The sequence below is a fragment of the Ornithorhynchus anatinus genome, chromosome 8 (genome assembly GCF_004115215.2).
Source record: "Ornithorhynchus anatinus isolate Pmale09 chromosome 8, mOrnAna1.pri.v4, whole genome shotgun sequence".
Taxonomy (NCBI): domain Eukaryota; kingdom Metazoa; phylum Chordata; class Mammalia; order Monotremata; family Ornithorhynchidae; genus Ornithorhynchus; species Ornithorhynchus anatinus.
The window spans coordinates 34,578,062-34,600,837 of NC_041735.1; the positions used below are offsets into that span (position 1 = coordinate 34,578,062).

The 22,776-nt window shown below is 48.7% G+C and overlaps 1 protein-coding gene across 3 annotated transcripts in view; it reads right to left on the reverse strand.

The window, feature by feature from the left end:
• Positions 1–22,776, reverse strand: part of LOC100081044 (myosin VIIA and Rab interacting protein) — a 231,616-nt gene that overhangs the window by 18,505 nt on the left and 190,335 nt on the right. For all 3 annotated transcript variants that reach the window (XM_029071359.1, XM_029071357.1, XM_029071362.1), the window contains 6 exons: positions 21,176–21,273; positions 20,856–20,936; positions 18,452–18,595; positions 13,457–13,634; positions 7,485–8,137; positions 1,998–2,237 (listed from right to left, as the gene is read on the reverse strand). In XM_029071359.1, coding sequence (XP_028927192.1) covers positions 1,998–2,237; positions 7,485–8,137; positions 13,457–13,634; positions 18,452–18,595; positions 20,856–20,936; positions 21,176–21,273 — 1,394 coding nt within the window. The remainder of the gene's footprint in view (positions 1–1,997; positions 2,238–7,484; positions 8,138–13,456; positions 13,635–18,451; positions 18,596–20,855; positions 20,937–21,175; positions 21,274–22,776) is intronic.

Here is a 22,776-nt window from a genome sequence, read left to right on the forward strand (position 1 = left end):
AATGACGGGATCTCTTCAGCACTTGCTATGCGCCAGGCTAAGCGTATACGGACAAATCAGGTTGGACACAGTCCCTGTCCCACGTGGGGCTCACAATCTGAATCCCCATTTTACAGGTGAGGTAACTGAGGCACAGAGAATAATAATAATAATAATGTTGGTATTTGTTAAGCGCTTACTATGTGCCGAGCACTGTTCTAAGCGCTGGGGTAGACATAGGGGAATCAGGTTGTCCCACGTGGGGCTCACAGTCTTAATCCCCATTTTACAGATGAGGGAACTGAGGCACAGAGAAGTTAAGTGACTTGCCCACAGTCACACAGCCGACAAGTGGCAGAGCTGGGATTCGAACTCATGAGCCCTGACTCCAAAGCCCATGCTCTTTCCACTGAGCCACGCAGAGAAGTGAAGTGACTTGCCCAAGGTGACACAGCAGACAAGTGACAGAGCTGGGATTAGAAACCAGGTCCATCTGACTCTCGAGCTCTTGCTTTGATCACTGGGCCGTGCTATTTCTGGGTTCTAATACCAAGTGCTATTAATTAGGGAGAATTCCTAGGATTCTGGACTAGGGTCCTGTTGAAATAATAGGACTTTAGCTTTCAGGTGCCTGAAAGGGGGTGATTTATGCAAGCCGATGCAGTTATCGGCTACTCTGCCCCTACAGAACTGGAGCTAAAAGTTCAGGATAATTTCTCCCGAAGGGGAGGCAGACACAAAAATAAATATGCAGGGTGAATATCAAGGTTTAAAGGGTACAGATCCAAGTCCACAGGCGACGCAGGAAGGGGAGGGAGTGGGGGAAACGAGGACTTAGTTGGGGAAGGCCTCTTGGAGGAGATGGGATTTTAATGTCACTTCAACGATGAGGAAAATGGCGGTCTGCCGGATATGAAGGGGGAGGGAGTTGCAGACCGGAGGGAGGACATGGGGTCGGTGGCGAGATAGATGAGATTGGGGTAGAGTGAGTAAGTGGGTGCTAGAGAAGTGAAGTGTGCGGGCCGGGTTATAGTAGGAAATCATCAAGGTATGGTAGGAGGGAGAGAGCCGACTGAGTGCTTTAAAGCCGACGGGAAGGAGTTTCCGTTTGATGTGGAGGTGGAGGGGCAACCACTGGAGGTTCCTGAGGAGAAGGGAGACATGTCTTGAAGCATTTTTTAGATAAATGAGCCAGGCAGTAGAGTGAACAATGGACTGGAGAGAGGACAGACAGGAGGCAGGGAGGTCGGCGGGGGTAATATGCAAATAACGTATCCGATTGAAGATCGATCATCTCCGGTCAATAGGTAATATCATGCAGGTGATTCAAAATATAGCCCCCGTTTTATGGGTGGAGAGCAGAAACACTGATATGAATTCAAAGGGCTCAGGGAATTAGAAAATGGTCAAGGCTACGAGGTAGAGAAGGGATTCAATCAATTAATCACTCATTGCTTTAGCATAGATACGGTTCATCCAAAAAGGAGTTTACTCCTGAACCACAGGGAAAATAATCACGAGTCACTCAGTTTTAGCCAAAGTTACCAGAGGTTTGTGACATGTTCCAGCATAATAATAATAATGACGGCATTTATTAAGCGCTATGTGCCGAGCGCTGCTCTAAGCACTGGGGGGATACAATAATAATCATAATAATAATAGCATTTGTTAAGTCCTTATTATGTGCAAAGCACTGTTCTAAGTGCTGGGGGGGATACAAGGTGATGAGGTTGTCCCACATGGGGATGATCAGGTTGATCCACGTAGGGCTCACGGTCTTAATCCCCATTGTCCAAATGAGGTAACTGAGGCCCAGAGAAGTTAAGTGACTTGCCAGAGTCACAAAGCTGACGAGTGGCGGAGCCAGAATTAGAACCTATGACCTCTGACTCCCAAGTCTGTGCTTTTTCCACTGAGCCACGCTGCTTCTCATGCACTAGGTACGCTCGGCTCACCCCTACAGCAGGCCAATTACCTTTGGAAACTCCAGTTTCTGGGGCCGGATGGGAAGAACTCACCTTCTTCAATTCCTCCTGAAGGCACCTGCCATTGTCCTCTGAGGACAGACTTTCCTTCCGGTTTTCGGATTCCGTCCTGGGCTCCGACTCCCGCTCCTCCCCGGAAGATGTCTCCTTCTCGCTCATCTTCGCGGCTAATTCAAATAACCTGGACTTTAGTTTCTCATCCCCGAGGTCCGCTCTGGTACTGTGGAGCTGATTCTCATTGGTCATCTCCATTTCCGATAAATCGGGTAACAGCTAAGATAAAAAAATCCCAACAAAATGGTGAATGAGGAAGAGAGAGAATGCTTCACCCACATTCCTGCTGTAACACTCCTCACTCGACTGATACTGGCCCAGTCTGGGATAAGGGAGCTGCTCTGTATTTTTCCCTGAGCTGAATTTTATCCGTAGATCGGCTTCTTACGGTTGGGCAATTTTTCTTATTAATTTGAAAAAAGTGCAGAGTGGATGTGCTTAATTTCTTGTTTATGGCAGCTTCTAGACTGATTCAGAGATCAGTCGATCCAGCAGTGGTATTTATTGCATGAAACTTACTATATGCAGAGCACTGTACTAAGTGCTTGGGAGAGTACAATGCACATAATTAGTGGACATGTTTCCTGCCCCTTATGAGTTTACAGTCTGGAGGGAAGCTTAAAGTCTACAGTGTCCATTTAGAGCGTCTTTTAAGTAATCACAAACACACACCCACCGTCTACCTCCCCTTGTCCACATGCTCCCTGTGGCCTGGAACTCCCCAAGCGACACATGGGAAGCAGCGTGGCTCAGTGGAAAGAGCCTGGGCTTCGGAGTCAGAGGTCATGAGTTCGACTCCCGGCTCTGCCACCTGTCAGCCGTGTGACTGTGGGCAAGTCACTTCACTTCTCTGTGCCTCAGTTACCTCATCTGTAAAATGGGGATTAACTGTGAGCCTCACGTGGGACAACCTGATGACCCTGTATCTACCCCAGTGCTTAGAACAGTGCTCTGCACATAGTAAGCGCTTAAAAAATACCAACATATCACCACTCTCCCCATCTTCAAAGCCCTCCTAAAATCCCTCCTCCTCTAAGAGGCCTTGCTTTATCGAACCCTCATCTCCCCTCTTCAACCTCCCTTCTCACACGTGAGTTGCCCTCGGCATTTGACACTCATCCCATCCTCAGCCCCACAACAGTTATGAACGTGTCCTGTAATTTATTTTAAAGTCTGCCTCCCCCTCTGGGCTGTAAGCTCTTCATCTGCAAGGATCCCTTCTGCCAACTCTACTGTAGTATATTCTCCCAGGCACTTAGTACAGTGCTCTTTACACAGGAAGTGCTCAATAAATACCATGAATCGACTGATCGGTCTGGGTGTGCTTCCAGGGTCCCCTGCCAGGCACTCCACTTTCCCCAAGAATTTTGGGGCTAATTGAAATGCGGGGTGAGTTGGGGGTACGTCAGAAGCCAGATCAGCAGAGGATGGCAGCATTTTGATGGGTCCCATGTTGGTGGTGGTGGGTGGCTGGGGGGGGGAGAGGGTCCCCAAGGGTGCAAAATTCCCAGTGGATAGAAGAGATCTGTCAGGCTCCAAAAGTCAAACTCGAATCTCAGAGGCACACAGAAGTCAGAAGGCACCGGGTTCTAATCCCAGCTCGGCCACTTGTTTCCTGCGTGACCTTGAGAGAGTCACTTCACTTCTCTGTGCCTCAGTTATCTCATCTGAAAAATACCCATTCAGTGCTCTGCCCGCAGTGAGCACCGGGGAAATATGGATTGATCGATTGAGCGGGAAAATGAATGAGCTGGAATGGGAAATCTCTGCAAAATGCAACATCATCACCATCTAGTGGTCTGGTTAAAGGGAAGCAGCAGGCATTGGGTGCTCATCGTGGGTAACTATAAAGGGGCGGGGTGAAATCACCTTTAATTTAATTTAATTTAATTAATTTAATATCAAGCTGTGGCGCTTGATATCAACCAGGGGAGGCTGGCTCCCGTTCCCGCAATCTTTTGCGAGGGAAATGTTGGACTCACCCCGTCACATTTCAGGAAAATATTCTTTCCAGTTCCTTTCCGCTAACCTACCCCGTTCCTCCTTTCAGCACGTCTGGCCGGTTTAGTACGGCGACGACCAGTTTGCGAATTCTCCTCGTCTTTCGCTTCGTTTATTCCTCCCCGCTTTTTTGTGTGGTATCTGTTAAGCGCTTACGAGGCGTCAAACAGTGTTCCGAGGGCTGGGGTAGGTGCACGTTAATTAGGTCGGACACCGTCCCTGTCCCGCATTGGGCTCACGGTCTAAGTAGGAGGGAGAACAGGTACTGAGTCCTCATTTTAGAGTTGAGGAAACTGAGGCACAGGTGAGTTAAGTGACTTCCCCAAGGTCACACAGCAAGCAATCGACAGAGCCGGAATTAGAACCCAGGACCCCGACTCCCGGACTCTTTCCATTAAGCCACGCTACTTCTCTTTGCACCCCTAGTCCTCCCGCCTCCTCTGAGGGTAGCTCTGTGGGGGGTTTGGTGGCCCCTAAACTTAGGCCAAGGCCTTGGGTGGTGGTTTTCAATACTATCCCCCGAAACCCGGCTAACAGCTCGAGACCCAGTAGTTGTCAACCCCTGCCCTAACCCTCGGATGGAATTAAGGGCAAGAACGCTCAAATTTTCCAGCTCTGGGAAGGCCTCATACCTCCCACCTAACGATAATAATAATGGTAATAATACTGATGATAGCATTTATGAAGTGCTTACTACATGCCGGCCACTGTACTAAGTGCTGGGGCAGTTACAAGGTAATCGGGTTGGACGCAGTCCCCGTCCCAGATGGTGCTCCCCGTCGTAATCCCCATTTTACAGATGAGGTAACCGAGGCACAGAGAAGGGAAGTGACTTGCCCAAGGCCACACTGCAGACGAAAGGCGGAGCCAGGATTAGAACCCAGGTCCTTCTGACTCCCAGGCTTGGGCTGACCCCATGAGGGCACACGACTTCCACTCCCACCCTTCTCCCTCCCCTTTTCTTGTCCTTCAAACCCCACCGTTTCAATAGTCAGTCGATTGTATTTACTGAGCGCTTACTGCAGGCGAGCACTGTACTGAGCACTTAGGAGAGTACCATAGAACAGTATAACAGACACATAAGTGGGTCTTCGGTGCTACATCTCCTACCCACCACTGGATGCCTGATAAAATGACTGCGTGTTTCCTAAAATTCCACTCCTTTCTTCACCTAAGCTCACCCTGACTGAAATGCCAAGAGTGGCACTGAATGCGCTCGGGGAAGTGTCGATGTGTTGGTAAGGAGAGAAGCAGAGACGCAGTAAACAGAGAAGCAGTTTGGCTCAGTGGAAAGAGATCGGGCTTTGGAGGCAGAAGTCATGCGTTCGAATCCCCGCTCCGCCACTTGTCAGCTGGGTGACCGTGGGCAAGTCACTTCACTTCTCTGGGCCTCAGTTACCTCATCTGTAAAATGGGGATTAAGACTGTGAGCCCCACGCGGGACAACCTGATTACCCTGTATCTACCCCAGCGCTTAGAACGGGGCTCTGCACATAGTCAGCGCTTAACAAATACCAACATTATTATTATTAAATGTCAGTTTCCAAGTCTCAGTTGAAAGGAATCTGTGTCTCCCATTAATCTTACACTCAAAGTCTATTTGGGGGCCTAATTAATTTATCCACGCCACCACCATCAAAAACCCATTCTTACTCAATCCCCCCTCTCCTCATCAAGACTATTGGTCCCAAAGCTTTTTAGGCATCTGACTGTGACCGGCCAACTGAATTTATGGCCTCTCGGAGTTCATTTGATTGAACCTCAAAAGTCTTATTAAGTTCACGTCTCTTCTCTGGGCCTCAGTTACCTCATTTGTAAAATGGGGATTGAGACCGTGAGTCTCAAGTGGGACGTGGACTGAGTCCACCCTGAAAGAGAAGCAGCGTGGCTTAGTGGCAAGAGCCTGGGCTTGGGAGTCAGAGGTCGTGGGTTCTAATCCCGGCTCTGCCATTCGTGACCTTGGACAAGTCACTTCACTTCTCTGGGCCTCAGTTACCTCATCTGTAAAAATGGGGATTGAAAAATGTGAGCGCCACGTGGGACAATCTGATTACCCTGTATCTACCCCAGCGCTTAGAACAGTGCTCAGCACATAGTAAGCGCTTAACAAATACCATGATTATTATTATTATTTTTATTATTATTCCAAAAGGTCTTCCCGGATTAAGCTCTCTTTTTTATGACTTCGCAGAGTACGTTCGATTGACCCGCCAAAGGCTTATTCAAGTCACGTCTCCTCCAAGAGGCCCTCCCGGATTAAAAGCCCTTTCTCTCCCTTCTGCATCATCTGTGCACTCGTATCTGTGACCTTTGGCCATTTGATATTCGCCCCACCCCAACCCCACTGCACTTATGTAGATATCTTTAAATCATATATTACGTATTATAAACTACTTATTATTCAGATTAATGTCCGCCTCCCCCTCTAGACCGTTAGCTCATCACGGGCAGGGAACATGTCTGGTAATTTTGCTGCACTGTACTTTTCCAAGCGTTTAGTACAGTGCTCTGCTCATAATGAGTGCTCAATAAATACGATTGATTGATGTGGGATGTCAAGAAGAACGTTCCCATGGAATTGCTGCCCATTCCCCCTTTTTTTTAATGCTATCTGTTAATCGCGTACTGTGAGCCAGACACTGTACTAAACGCTGGAGTAGATATACGGTTGCCAAGTTGGACACAATCTCCGTCCCCCATAATAATAATTATGGTATTTGTTAAGCGCTTACTATGTGCAGAGCACTGTTCTAAGCGCTGGGGTAGATACAGGGTTGTCCCCTGTGGGGCTCACATTTTTTTAATCCCCATTTTCACAGATGAGGTAACTGAGGCACAGAGAAGTGAAGTGACTTGCCCAAGGTCGCACAGCAGACAAGTGGCGGAGCCGGGATTAGGCCCCACGACCTCTGACTCCCAAGCCCGGGCTCTTTCCACTGTGCCACGCTGCTTCGGGTCTTGAGGTCTTAATCCTCAATTTGCAGATGTGGTAACTGAGGCACAGAGCAGTGAAGTGACTTGCCCAAGGTCCCAAAGCAGCCAAGTGGAAGAGCTGGGATTAGAACCCAGGTCCTGCCGACTCCCAGGTCCGTGCTCTGTGCTCTATCCACTAGGCCACGCTGCTTCTCAGCTCCTCTGTGGGCAGGGATCACATCTACCAACTCTGTTGTACTGTCCTTTCCCAAGCGCTTAGTCCAGTTCTCCGCACATGATAAGCCCTCAGTGAAGATTATTGATGGATTGCTTGATGGAGGTCAACTAAACCTATAAATTATCCAAGTGGAGGCTGACTCAGACAATCGTTTTTAAAGCCTCGTCCGATCGAACGAGGTCGGGCAAGCATCTGTCTGGTAACCAAACTCAGCCGGGGCTCGACGGGAGAAACTTTTGAAACACAAAAGTAGCCTCGTGCCCAGCGGGTCTGGCTAATCGTCTCTCTGGGGCATCGGTCGACGAGGTCGTTACCTGATCGGTTCCCGCCTTCGTGCCGTGGTTTCCGGCGGGGGTCGTTCCCTCGCCCGATTCGGAGGCCAGCCCCCTAGGCCGGCGCCACCTCCGGGCGCGTTTGTCTGCGACGTGATGGGCCTCCTCGGCCTCGCTGCTCTCCGAGTCCTCCACGGAGGACGCCTGGGGGTTGAAGTTCACGTCGAGCTCTCCGCGCCCGTGGGCCGACCCCCCGGCCTGGGCCCCGGGGGGCTTCCGCTGCCGGCGGGGGGGCGCCGAGGGCCCCCGGGCCTCCCGGGAGGAGTTGAGCGAGGACGTCTCCGAGTCGGAGAACACGGTCTCGGTGTTGGTGTGCAGGCCGGAGGACGGCGAGGTCACGGGGGGGCAGGAGTCTCGCCCGTAGGCCCAGTCGGGGGGGCCCTGGGGGTCGGCGCCGTTGGAGTTTTCCGACGGGTGGCGGGGCCTCGGGCTCAGCTTGTGCAGGGCCGCGTTCCAGTCGAAGTCGTCCTCGCTGTCCGTGCCCATCTCGTCGTAGGCGGACACCACGCTGGACTCCTCCTCCAGGGCCCAGAAGAGAGGGCTCTTGGGTTGGGCGAGCATCCGGGGCCGGGGCCGTCCGGCATTCTGCAGGGCCATCCAGTTCCCGTCCGCGCTCTGCAGGGCGGGGGCTGAGCCTGAGGAGAGGAAGAGACACCACAGGAAGACCGTGTGATCTTTCTTTTTTCTGACAGTATTTGTTAAGCACCTAGTATAGGATAGGCGCTGTACTAAGCGTAGATACAAGTTAATCAGGTTGGATCCAATCCACATCCCACATGGGGCTCACGCTCTGCATCCCCATTTTACATATGAAGTAACTGAGGCACAGAGAAGTGAAGTGACTTACCCTAGGTCGCAAGCCAGACAAATAATAATAATAATGTTGGTATCTGTTAAGCGCTTACTATGCGCAGAGCACTGTCCTAAGCGCTGGGGTAGATACAGGGTCATCAGGTGGTCCCACGTGAGGCTCGCAGTTAATGCCCATTTTACAGATGAGGTAACTGAGGCACAGAGAAGTGAAGTGACTTGCCCACAGTCACACAGCAGACAAGTGGCAGAGCCGGGATTCGAACTCATGACCTCTGACTCCCAAGCCCGGGCCTCTTTCCACAAATGGATTTAGCCCTCGCTATTTTTTGAAAGTATTAGTTATGCGCTTACTAAATGTCAGGCCCTGTGTTGGGGTAAATACAAGTCAATGAGGTTAGATGCCATCCCTGTTCCATATAGGTCTTACAGTCTTAACCCCCCATTTACAGCTGAGGTAACTGAGGCACAGAGAAGTGAATTGACTTGCCCCAGGTCACACAGCAGATAAGTGGTGGGGCTGGAATTTGACCCAGATCTCTCTGACTCCTGGGCCTGTGCTCTATCCACTAGACCACACTGCTTCTCACCTCAACTGAGAGGGGCAAGTCCCACGCACCATGAGCCCAGTTAATCAGTCGGCAATCCATCAGTCAATCACTGGTATTTACTGAGTGCTTGCTGTATGTAAAATAATGTACTAAGAGCTTGAGTACAGTAATTTTAGTAGACATGATCCCTGCCCTTGAGGAGCTTATAATCTAGTTGGGGGGACAGGCATTCAAATAAATTACAGATAGGAGAATCAGTAGAATAGAAGGATAGCTACGTCTGTAAGTGCTTTGGGATCCGGGCTGGGCATCAAAAGTGATTAACGAGCACAGACGTACGTGCACGGATGATACAGAAGAGACGGCGAATAGGGTGAGGAGACGACAGGTTAATCAGGGAAGGCTTCCTGGAAGAGATAGGCTTTTTGCGGGGTCTTTGAAAGCGGGGAGAGCGATGGTGTGTCGGATACGAAGGGGAGGGAGTTTTAGGCCAGAGGGGGAGGACGTGAACAAGGGGTCGGCGGTGAGGCAAGAGAGTTCAAAGTGCAGGGAGGAGGTTGGCGTGAGAGGAGCGAAGTTTGGGGGCTGGGTTGCTGGGAGCCAGTGAGGGAGGAGGGGGGAAGCCGATGGAATGCCTTAAAGCTGATGGTGAGGAGTTTTGAAAGGAGGAGGGTACGGACGGGCAGCAGCTGGAAGTTTCTGAGTCACGGAAAATCACGGGCAGAACGGGTTTTGAGGGAGATGACCTGGGCAGCAGAAGGGACCGGAGGAGGGAGTGGCTGGAGGCAGGGAGGTCAGTGAGGCCGAAGCAGTAGTAAGGACCTAGTAAACCCCTAATAATCAGTCGTATTTATTGAGCGCTTACTGGGTGCCGAGCACTGGACTAAGCGCTTGGGTGAGTACCGCTTTTACTGCCCACAACGAAAACCCATCCCAGTAGATTTCCAGCCGAGATAAGAAACACAGCATACTTGAGGGGAGAGCAGGGGAGGTAGGGGAGGAAGTACCACGCTAGAGATAAGATCCCCCAGAAGCCCCTCGATGGCAACAAGCGGCAGGAGCACTTAGGACAGTCCTCTGCACACAGTAAGCACTCAATAAATGTAATTAATTGACTAACGAGAAAGTCTTTTGAGAAGAACTCGAGCGTGGCTTTGGATGCGGAGTAAATGTGCTCTTGTCCAAAAGCGGGAAGCCGGACCAGATGATTTCCTTCCTATTCATTCATTCAGTTGTATTTATTGAGCACTTAGTGTGTGCAGAGCACTGTACTAAGTGCTTGGAAAGTACAATTCGGCTATTGTATTTTTGGCTATCTCCAGGACTACTCTTGGAGATGTTTCTGGAATGGTCACAGATTACATATTATATATAGTTTGTTTTGACTGTTTCATTCTTCCTTATACGTCCGTTGCCTGTCCTCTCGTCCCTCACCCCCCTTTTTTCTTAGCTTACGAGCCCCTTGAGGGCCAGGGACCGTGTCCAATTTCCACGGTAGAAAGTTTTCAATCCATCGGTGTTTCCTGTGGAGCATTTAAAGTGTGCAGAGCACATACTCAAACACAGTACAGTACAGTCGGGCTGTAGATACTGATACTGAAAATGTGTTAGTTCTTACTGGTTCTGTTTTCCCAGTGCTCAGTACAGTGCTCTGCATCCAGTAAATGTTCGCTAAATACCATAGGTCGATTGGGTAATAATAATACCGGTCAATCTCGATTTCAAAGTGTTCTCATGAGGAGAAAGTGAGATAAATAATCTGACTGCATCAGGGGAAAAAAACTACAAATTCAAAGTATTTCATACATATGTAATTTATTATGCTTTGCACGATTTAGTCTGCTATTCCAATCAGACATATTAGGCTTTTGTTTTTCCTCTCGTTCCCTCTACACTCCCCGCCTCGGAGAAGTCATTCTCTCACCGGGCTTTGACTACCATCTCTATGTGGACGATACCCAAATCTACACCTCCAGCCTAGGTCGGATACTGTTTCCTGGAGAAAGGGGAGGTCGCTAGTGTTGAAGGCAGCTGAGAGATTGAGGAGGATTAGGATGGAGCAGAGGCCGTTGGATTTGGCAAGAAGGAGATCATCGGTGTCCTTCGAGAAGGTGGTTTCTGTGGAGAGAATGGGACAGAAGCCAGACCGGTGGAGGTCAAGGAGAGAATTAGAGAAGAGGAACTTGTGCTAGCAGGTGTAGACAACTCACTATAGGAGTTTGGAGAGGAATGGTAGGAGGGAGAGGTCAAGGGAGAGTTTTTTTAGGTCGGGGAGACACGGGCATGTTAGAAAGCAGTGGGGAAGAAGCCATTGAAGAGGCAACAGTTGAAGATGGCAATTAGGGAGAGAAGATGGAAGGGGGCAAGCGTGTTGATAAGGTGGGATGCGTAGGGCGGGGGGAATTTTGAGAGAAGGCATGAGAGTTCCTCTGGAGACACTGCTGGGAAAAATGGGAGAGTTGCAGAAAGGGCAGGGGAGATTTTAGGGAGATCATGCCTGATGGTTTCAATTTTCTCAATAAAGTAGATGGCCAGGTCATTAGGGCGTGTGGGGAGACAGGGGGTTTGAGGAGGGAATTAGACATCTAGTTTCTCCTCTTCCAAATCGTTCTAATCAACCCTCCAAGTTTAAGACTCCCTCCAAGCTAAATCACTAGCATCTCCTCAATCAATCACTGTTATTTCTACAGTGGTCCTTGGGAGCTGAGCAGTGTAATAGGCGCTTGGTAGAGCACAACAGAGTAAGTAGACAGGAACCCTGTCCTCGGGGATCTTACATTCTAGTCAGGGAGCCAGATATTAAAATAAATTACAGATAAGGGAAACGATATCCTCATATTGATGTAAGGGCTGCGGGTGGGGTTAAGGGTCTGTCCCAAAGTACTTAGGGTATATGGGCAGTAGCCCGTACAGAAGAACATCTTTTCATTCCTCAGAACCTTGAAAATAGACTCTGCATTTTTCCCCTGATACATTCATTCAGCAGATGAAATTCTAATATGGAAATGACCTTTCTTGCAAACACATCAGCGCGATCTGGACTGAATTGCTTGTTGAGATGCTCTTCAATTCTCTGAGCTGGAATAATAATGGCAGTTTATAAACTGAGGAATGGTTGGTAGTTGAAACAAGAGAGGGAAAATAATAAAGTATTTATACCAAGCACGGTTTTTATCTTAAATATTTTCCTTTTTATTTCCTTTCCTCCATGAAAGAAATCAAAATCATGGATCATAATGCAGACTCAAAAGCTAGCTATAGTATCTTCAGAAAAGAAAAGCTCAGGTGTCGTTAGTGGTGCAGAATGTTGATATCTCTAGATGGAAGACAGACAATTCATTCATTGTATTTAATGAGAACTTTCTCTGTGCAGAACACTGTACTAAGCACTTGAAAAGTACAACTTGGCAACAGATAAAGACAATCCCCACCCAACAATGGGCTCACAGTCTAGAAGGGGGGAGACCGACAACAAAACAAAACAAGTAGACAGACAATCAGAAGCACTGTGGCCTAGTGGAAAAAGCACAGACCTGGCAGTTAGAAGACCTGGGTGTGACCTTGAGCAAGCACTTAACTTCGCTGTGCCTCAGTTTCCTCAATTATAAAATAGGATAAAGTACCTGTTCTCCCTCCTAAAGAGACTGTGAGCCCCATGTGGGACTGAGACTGTGTTCACCCTGATTAACTTGGACCTACCCACTGCTTAGCACTTAGTGAGCACTTAATAAATGCCATTCTTCTTCTTCTTATTATAATGGGCCTTAATTTTGAGCTTGATCACTGAGCTAAACCTCCATCCCTTTCCCAGTGATACCACCCAGGACGCCAGTCGTCCCCGGGAACTCCACTCTGGAAGCTCCACCCCTTAGCCTGGCATCAATCAATCAATCAATGATATTTATTGAGTGCTTACTATGTGCAGAGCACTGAACCAAGCTCTTGGGAGAGTCAGTACAACAGAATTCATGAACACGTTTCCTGTCCATAACAAGCTTACGGTCTAGAGGCATCACGGGAAGCAGCACGGCCTAGTGGATGGAGTACAGGCCTGGGAGTCAGAAGGACCTGGGTTCTAATTCTAGCTTTGCCAGTTGTCGGCTATGTGACTTGAGAAGTCACGTCACTTCTCTTTGCCTCAGTTACCTCATCTGCAAAATGGGGATGAAGAATATGAGCCCCATGAAAGACAGGGACTGTGTCCAACCTAATTAGCTTGTATCTACCCAGCTCCTAGAATAGGGCTTGACACATACACACAAATATCACCATTATTATTATTAAACGAAGACCCGTTGGGCGGAAGCATCCCTACCTCAGAGACATGGCCAGTTCTAGCTAATTCCTGGGAATCACCAGGGGAAAGGCCAATTTTGTAACTTTCCCTCCTCTATCCCTCTTCTCCCCTTCCCTTCCATCTCCACATCCCACCATACACAGCGACTGCCCCATTCCTTGGGAGAATTCGGTTTCCTCCCTTGTACACTCGGAATCTCACACTTTCCGGTTCCTACAGGGAAGCGTGAAGTCCGGGGAAGCGTGAAGGGCAGGGCCCCTTACGAAGAGCGAGGGTAAAGGCTTAATAATAGTTACTTGTTTCATCCAATCTGTCCATGCTCTTCCAGCTGGGCAAGGCAGCCAGCCTGCGCTCCTTCTGTTTCCTAACCTGGTCCCGCTGCCGTCTCCACAGGACCTCCAGGGTCACGCTCTTCGGGCTCTGCTCCTGGCTGGACGCATCTTCGACCGTTAGCGTGAACGCAGACTGCGACCTCTGAAGAAGGGAGAGGAGGAGCTCATTTAAAAGGGGTGGGCTTCTGCCAATGTAGCGTTTGGTCCCCGAAGGGGCTGTATGGCCTGAGAATCAGTGTGGCCTAGTGAGTCGGACGACCTGGGTTCTATTCCCGGCTCCGCACGTGTCTGCTGTGGGACCTCGGGTAATTTGCTTCGCTTCTCTGGGCCTCACTGACCTCATCTGTTAAATGGCGACCTCTTCTCCTTCCTACTCATTTGTGAGTCCGGTTTGGGACAACGATTGTGTTTGGCCTGATGACCCTGTATCTTCCCCAGCGCTTAGAATGGTGCTTGACACATAGTAAGTGCTTAACAGTACAATTACTATTATTACTGACCAGCAAAGTGTTTCGTGTGCAAGAGTGTATATTTGGGTGCGGTGGGGTGGTGAGGGGCTACAGCATTCTGTTTATGGGTTTCCAGGCCCCAGTCCATAGCACGACATTATTCCACGTGGTAATTTCCACGCAGAGCTGGTTTCCAGATCACTTGGTCCTCGAAGCATCCAGAAATAAGGTTCTCTCCAAGTCGGATTTCTCCTGTGACTAACGGGCGCTGGCTTAATAATCATACACCGAATAGCACAGCAGGCCAGGAAGCGGTAAGAGGGTGACAGTTGGAGACCTCTCATATAGAGGAAAAAGGAAAATGGTTACTGGGTTCCCTGATTGCATGGGCCCAACTTTAGTTTGGGTAGGGTTGGGGGAAGGGATGAGGGGAATGGGCTGCTTCTCTCCTGATGATCAGGGGAGAGAGGAAATGCCTGGGCCCAAGCCAGTGAGGATCCACAAACCCTGTGATATTTCATCCCGGATCGTCCCAGCCCCGGGGTTGTCGATGATGCACTGTGGGTACCTCCCCACCCCAACACCGCAAAGTTGAGCGGGCCAGTAGCAGACCGGACGAGTCCACTGTCTCTCCCTCTTGGGGCTCCGAGTGAGCTGGTGGCTCCGGAGCTTGAGGAGTGGCTAGTCTGCACTGCCAAGACCCTCAAAATAATGAAAAGAGAAAAAAGAGAAGAAAAAGACCATCGTCGGGGAAGGAGAGAGGTTCCGGGGAAAGAGGGGGAACTGAGGTTGCAGCAGAAAGATGAATAGGAAAGAGAGGGGAAAATAGAAAGGAGAAAAGGCGGGGTGAAAACAGACCAGGAGCTGAGGAAGAACTGGGAAGCAGCGTTGCCTAATGGAAACGGCGCAGACCTGGGAGTCAGGGGACCTGGGTTCCAATTCTGACTCTTCTGCTTGCCTGCGGTGAGACTTGGGCAAGCCACATCACTTTCTCGTGCCTCTGTTTCTTCGGCTGTAAAATGGGATTCAATGCCTGTGTTCTTTTACGATATTCGTTTAGAGCTTACTACGTGCCAGACATTGTACTGAGTGCTAGGGTAGATTCAAGCTACAGCCCCTATCCCCCATGGGGTTCACAGTTTTCATCTCTAGTTTACAGACGAGGTAACTGAGATAGAGAAATTAAGTGACTTGCTCAAGGTCATACAGCAGACAGGCTGCGGAGACAGGATTAGAACCCAGATCCCAATTCTCCCTGTTCTTCTTCCTCCTTCTTGGAGGAGCTCCATGTGGGGCGGGGACTGTGCCTGACTTAATTACCTTGTACTTACCCCCATGCTCAGTACAGTGTTTGGCATCTAGTAAATGCTTAAGGAATACCATAATTATTAGTGTTTTTTAAATGGTATTTGTTAGGCACTTGCTATGTGGCAGGGACTGCATTAAGTATGTGAAGTAGCTTTGCCCAGTAGTTAAACCACGGTCTTGGGAATCAGAAGGACCTGGGTTCTAATCCCAGTTGGCCACTTTTCTGTTGTGTGTGACGATGGGTAAGTCACTTCACTTCTCTGAGCCTCAGTTCCCTCATCTGTAAAATGGGAATTAAGACTGTGAGCCCCCCGTGGGACATGGACTGTGTACAGTCTGATTAACTGGTATCTATCCTAGCGCTTAGAACAGTGTCTGGCACATAGTAAGTGTCTAACAGGCACCATTTAAAAAAAAAAAAAAGATTCCCAACGTTGTGTTTTATGAAAGGTCAGGACTGGAGTATGCCCCAGGCCTGAACAAAAGATACAGAGATGCTCAGCACATTAGGAGTCAGAGGTCACGGGTTCGAACCCAGGCTCTGTCACTTGTCAGCTGTGTGACTGTGGGCAAATCACTTAACTTCTCTGTGCCTCAGTTCCCTCATCTGTAAAACGGGGATTAAGACTGTGAGCCTCACACGGGACAACCTGATTACCCTGTATCTACCCCAGCGCTTAGAACAGTGCTCTACACATAGTATTTCTACAAATACCAACATTACTATTATTATCTTGTGCTCAGCTGGGATGGATACAAATAATCAGATAGGACACAGTCCATGTCCCACACGGGGCTTCGCAATCTTCACCCCCATTTTCCAGATGAGGGAACCGAGGCAAAGAGTTCAGTGACTGGACCAAGGTAACACGGCAAGACAAGTGGTAGAGCTGGAACAAGAACCCGGGTCCTCTGACCCCCAGGCCCGTGCCCTATCCACCGGACCAAGCGGCTTGCCAAACCCCGCTGGTGGAAGCGGCATTATTTGATCTGTAAGTGGGTTATCTTTCTTGACATACCCTTTCAGCTCACAAATAATCCCGTGTCTTTATGTTTAATAACAACCGGCGTTAAAAGAACGAGTCTCTGAGTGGCGTTTCATTTCAGAAGCCATTGCAAACTGGTTTTTTGTCCCAAATGAGCACAGTCTCCAGAAGATGGCATCGCAGCTGTGCACTCCGGATTCTGATTCTCTTCTTCCAAATAGCAGCGTGGTGGCAAGGGGCTCTCGTTGGCATACTCTAGGGCTTAGATTTTTAATTTCTGTTAGAGAAATCTTGTCAGTATTTGACGGCCACAGGGCTACGTGGGGGAAGCAATAGTTAAAATCTCTCTGGCTTCTCAACTGGTATTATAAGTCCCTGCGTTAGTTTCTCCGTTATAACGTACTCTCCCAAGCGCTTACTACTGCGCCCTGCACCCAGCAACCACTTAATTCATACGATTGACTGGCGGATTGATCGATTCTTAGAGGCCTAATACTCCCAACACTATTTCACTGAATCGGTTTTCAATGCCAGACACCAAATTAGAATGTTTTGCATGCCCAGACCACTTAAAACTTCCTAACCTTCTCAATGAGGGACTTGTTAAGCGATTACTACATGCCAAGGACCGTTCTAAGTGGTGGGGTAGATACGAGATAAGCGGGTTGGACACGATCTCTCTCCCTCATGGGGCTCAACTGCCGGTTAATTTGGAGGGAGGAGGATTTAATTCTTCACCGAGGAAAGCCAGTCACAAAACGGCTTCCAAGAGCCTTTGCTTGAAGCCTAGAAATGAACACAAATCTACGTTCCTCTCTAACGAAGTTCCAAATGGCAATATTTCTAGGCCCAGTCAGGTGGATTCTCCAGGCACTAAACGAGTAGGGAACAGCGCTGTATTTAACTGACTTAACTGTAACATTATCTTTCTGACCGTTCTCACAGCCTGTGGAAAATCTATTGAACTCAAATGGCGCTGTTGTGTCTGTGATCATCATCAGAACACTGGTAATACTATTTTATTAGCAATAATTATAATTAATGGAAAAAGGGTCAGCCCTTTAGCCACAGTCTAAGGAGGTGGGGAAACAGGAATGTAACCCCCATATAAAAGAGAAGTAAAGTGACATGCCCAAGGTCACACAGCAGGCAAGTGGTAGAGCTGGGACTAGAACCTAGCTCCTCTGATTCCCGGGCCTGTGCTCCTTCCGCTTAAACCTGGCAATCAACTGATTGGAAGTGGGGTGAAAGAGGCAGGGAGAGGGGAGGCGGAGATGGGGAGGGGGAGGGGACCGTCTGCCCTGCAGTGATTGGATTTTAAGACCCGGCAGGGCCTGCAGACCTGGGCTATGTCAGCAATCTGGGCCTGACTCATCTCTGGGTTTGACGTATTTTGGTCACCCAGAACTGGGGGTATAAAAGAAATACTAATAATTATAGCCATGATGATCGTTATAATTGTATTTTTCAAACACCTGCTCCGTGCTGAGCATTGTACTAACCGCTGGGGTAGACGCAAACTAATCGGGATTGGGCATGGATATTCATGCCGCTATAAACCTAAGTAATAATAATGTTGGTATTTGTTAAGCACTTACTTTGCGCAGAGCACTGTTCTAAGCGCTGAGGTAGATACAGGGTAATCGGGTTGTCCCGCGTGAGGCTCACAGTTAATCCCCACTTTACAGACGAGGTAACTGAGGCACAGAGAAGTTAAGTGACTTGCCCACAGTCACCCAGCTGACAAGTGGCAGAGCCGGGAGTCGAACCCATGACCGCTGAATCCAAAGCCCAGGCTCTTTCCGCTGAGCCACGCTGCTTCCCCAAGTAGGGGAGATCCTATTTCAGCGGGAGGTCCAGGAGATGTCTGCAAACCCCCTCTCCCCGACCAGAAAAGAACCAACTCCTTTGGGCCCATTCTCAGTAGTTCCTTCCGTTTCAGTTAGAACGAGGCCTGGCTTGTTGTGGGCATGGGATGTGTCTGTTTATTTTCATATTGTACTTTCCCAAGCCCTTAGTACCGCGCTTTGCACACAGTAAGTGCTCGAGAAATACGACTGAATGGTTCTGGGCAGGGAATGTGTCCATTTCTTGTTGCATTGTATTTTTCCAAGGGCTTAGTACAATGCTTTGAGTAAGCGCTCAATAAATATGATTGAATGAATGAATCCAGGTGGGCACTGCCACAGTGTGGGAAGGAAGGTTTTCTGACTCACCCACAGAGCACCCGTTCCTCGGGATGGCGCAGGAAGGACGGGCAACCTCAGCCCAGCTGGCGTCAGCGAGCCGCTCTCGGGCTGCGGCCATTCCGATTCGGCCTCCACTGGCCGCTCCCGTTTGTTTTTCTGCTTCTTTATGATCTGCCGTGGAAGCAAAAGGGGGGGGGGGGGTCACCACAGAGCCTGGGCTTGCACACTTCCCGAGGGGCCCGGGTGTAGGAAGCGGGAGAACTAGTCCCGGATGTTACATCTGGCATTGCCTAGTACGGGGGTTGGTGAACCCTGGCTCTGGGCCTGTATTTGGCTCTTTCGGTGATTCGCTATGGCTCGGGGAGCTACAGGCCCAAAGCTCGGGGGGGCAAATCCCGGCCCCAGGAGGGCAACTAACAGGCAGGTTCTCCAATCCCCACTCTCAGAGCCAGGACTGTGCCCTCCTCCTCCCCTCTCCAACACTGTCTACCCTGTCCTCTAGACTGTAAGATCACTGTGGTCAGGGAAAGTGTGTGTTTATTGTTATATCGTACTCTCCCAAGTGCTCAGTACAGTGTTCTGCATACCTTAAGAGCTCAATAAAGATGACTGACTGACTGGAGCCCAGGCTAAGGGCACCGGAAGTGTTCTGCCACTCGTCCGTAGCTGTGGAGTGACTCACTCTCTTTCCAGCCTTCCCGCTACCCTCCTCCTGTCCCCTCCTCTTCTCTTTTCACCCTGCTCTCTGCCCCTACCCACGTGCCCAACTGTCAACAGTTATTGCTCTGAAGGGGTGACCATCTTGGATGCATCCTGACAAAATTACCTATGTCAAACATGATGCTAACATCTCCGTTGGCTCCTCTTCCTCTGTAAGATTGCCACTCTCTGACCTAAGGCTCTTTTTCATAGTATTTTTTAAGCGCTTACTATGAGTCAAACACCATTCTAAGCTTTGGGGTAGGTACAGGTCAATTATCTTTGCCTCGAAGCCGGAATCGTTCATTTTGACAGCCTGCTGAGGGCTGAGAGAAGAGTAGGAGAAAGACATCCATGAAGAAAGGCTTGTACCTCAGGATGGATGGGGGAGGGGGAGGAGGAAAGGGCATACATTAAATCAGGAAGGGTCAAAAAACAAAAAAAAAAAGAAGGAAAAAACACAAGGAGAAAAGGGGCATGGTGTTGCCTGTGCATCATAAATCTTTAGCTCAGAAATCTGGGAAAAAGAAACTAAGAGAAGTGGAGAGTGTTCAGGTTAAGCTGAAAGGAAAACAAATAAAGTTGGGTCATGTAAGCTCTATGTGGGCAGGGAGCGTGTCTTCCAACAGCCCGATTAGACCGTAAGCCCGTCAAAGGGCAGGGACCGTCTCTATCTGTTGCCTATTTGTACATTCCAAGCGCTTAGTACAGTGCTCTGCACATAGTAAGCGCTCAATAAATACTATTGAATGAAATAAATACTATTGAATGAATTGTGCTCTCCCAAGTGCTTAGTAGAGTGGTTGGCACACAGTAAGCACTAAATAAATACAACTGATGGATTGTTTGATGTGGAGTGTTGAGAGAGAGGGTCACAGACCAGATCTCCCAGCCAGGAGGAACTAATTCAAGAGCCTTTGGTTCAGGAATGCACATTTATCCACCCGGTTATTTACTGCAAAAGTAAGGGGTTGGCCAACTTTTTCTTGATTCTATTTAGTTGCCATTGTTTTTACGAGATGTTCTTCCCCTCGACTCTATTTATTGCCATTGTTCTCGTCTGTCCGTCTCCCCCGATTAGACTGTAAGCCCGTCAAACGGCAGGGCTCTAACTGTTGCCGACTTGTTCATTCCAAGCGCTTAGTACAGTGCTCTGCACATAGTAAGCGCTCAATAAATACTATTGAATGAACTTTTAAATGGAGAAAGAGGGACAAAGAAAGAAATCGATCAATGGTATTTATCGGATGATTACTCTGCAGAGCTCTGTACTAAGTGCTTGTAAGAATACAACAAAGTTCGGATACACACTGCCTGCCCACAGTGAGCTAATGTCTTTGCTATTTAAGACAATCTTAGTGTTAGACCCTATTCAATTGTATTCATTGATCACTTCCTGCGTGCAAAGCACTGCACTAAGAGCTCGAGGAGAATACAACAATAAGACATATTCCCTGCCGACAACAAACCCCAAGCTCACAGCGGTGCGATTTCATTATCCTTTGAAACCCCCGAGGTGATCCGTATCACTAAGAAAAAGAGAGCCTGAAGTCAAGTGACAGCAGAACCCTCCTCCCCCGAACATAAACTGCCATGAAAATCCAACAAAAAAAGCCAGAGAGCCAAAGGAAGGGAACCGACTAGACTTCAGCAAGTTCTCTGATTCCTCAGAACCCGTGAACGTCTGCCAGGTTGGTTTGCATATAGTGGGCAGAAGAACTACCCGACTTACCTTCTGCACTATTGTGCTGGCCAGCTCTTCTATCAACTCTTCCTTATGTTCTCGCAGATAACAGGCCTCATTCTGCTTGTCCTGCAAGGAGATGACAACTTACACGGGTTGAAGAGAGAGCCGAAATGGCTCCAACGCAAAAGGACACCGAAGAGGAATCTGCAGTGTGAGTTTCACGTGGCAAAGTAAAGCAATTCAATGTGAGAGGCATTCCCTCGTGACAAGTAAAGCCCGTTCTCTTGATGTTACCACAAGAAACGCCCAAGGGTCTCCCGATGGCACAGCTGCCCCATGAAACAAGGTGTTCAGAGGTACTTTACCAGGCTGTCCCCAAATGCTTCTGCTTTGGAAATGGCTTCTTCTACTGCTTCTTCGGCAACCCGGAGGGCTACAGCCAGCGTGTCCACCATACTGTGTCCTGTCCAGAACACAAAATGCAGACACTCTTGCAGTTCTTTGAGGTTTGTTTGCTTATTTTATTTTGTTGTGTATGTATTAGGTGCTGACTATGTACCAGGCATTCCAGTAATCGCTAGAGTAGATCCAAGTTAATCAGGTTGGACATAGTTCATGTCCCACATGGGGCTCACAGTCTTCATCCCCATTTTACAGATGAGGGAACTGAGGCCCAGAGAAGCGAAGTGACTTGCCCAAGGTCACGCAGCAGACAAGTGCCGGAGCTGGGATTAGAACCCGGGCTCTATCCACTAGGTCACACTACTGAAACTGGCAGGCCTGTCGGCCTGTTAATCCATTTTACATGGCCCAGCGTAAAAAGTGGATTACTTTCTTTACCAGTGGATATCACGAAAAGCTGCCCCACTCACATTAAAAAGAAAAGGCCTGGAAGCAGACTGCCCCCTAAATTGTACCCGTTGAACACTGATGTACATGTTGCATAATTTATTTATATTAGTGTCTGCCTACCCTTCTAGACTGTGAGCTTCTCGTGTCTACCAATCCTGTTGTATTGTACTCTCCCAAAGTGCTTAGTACAGTGCTCTGCCCCCGGTCAGCGTTCAATAGATACCACCAATTGCTTGCTTGCTTGATTATAAATTCATATCCATGGTAGGCAAAAGGATTGTCACCGAGCTCATAATGGGAACAGTAATCGTGAGCTCTTTCTCCGTGGCCCTTTCTCTTGAGGCCATGGCGATATCAAATAGAGCAATCTGTGGTGTTTTTGAGGGCTTACTGTGTCCAGACCACTGCCTGGAGTGCTTGGGAAAGTAATAGTAATAATTTTAGTAATAAATTATTATTATGGTATTTGTTAAGCGCTTATTATGTGCCAGACATTATCCTAAGCGCTGAGGTAGATATGAGATGCTCAGGTTGGACATAGTCCCCGACCTACATGGGGCTCACAGTCTTAATCCCCATTTTCCAGATGAGGGAGCTGAGGTCCAGAGAAATTTAAGTGACTTCCCCAAGGTCACGCAGCAGATAAGTGGCAGAGCCAGGGTTAGAACTCAGTCCATTCTGCTTATCACACATCAATGACTTCTCAATTAACAGGTTTTTTCACGGAGGCTAGAAAACGCTGGAACTGATGGGAGGTGACAAGATACGGTAAGCAGTGGTGCTGCGCCTGAGGGAAAAATAATCTATCCTGCCTTGGCAAGATTAACACAAAAATGGGGCAAAATGCTCACTCTTTCGATGCAACTACTGTTTAGCCTCATTACTGTATTGTAGTTGCCATGGGGCCTGAAATCTTGGTAAAGTGGAGTGAGTAGGAGAGAGGAGAAAGATTGTGAGAGAGTAATAGTGAGGAAACTGCTCTGAAGTGAGTGTCCAAGGGGACCTGCAGTCTGGCTTGACCCTGGACAGGTTCTGACAATTCCCAGGAAGATCTATGATGATGCCTGCCCTTGGACTTTTCATTTATTCATTCATTCAATTGTATTTATTGAGA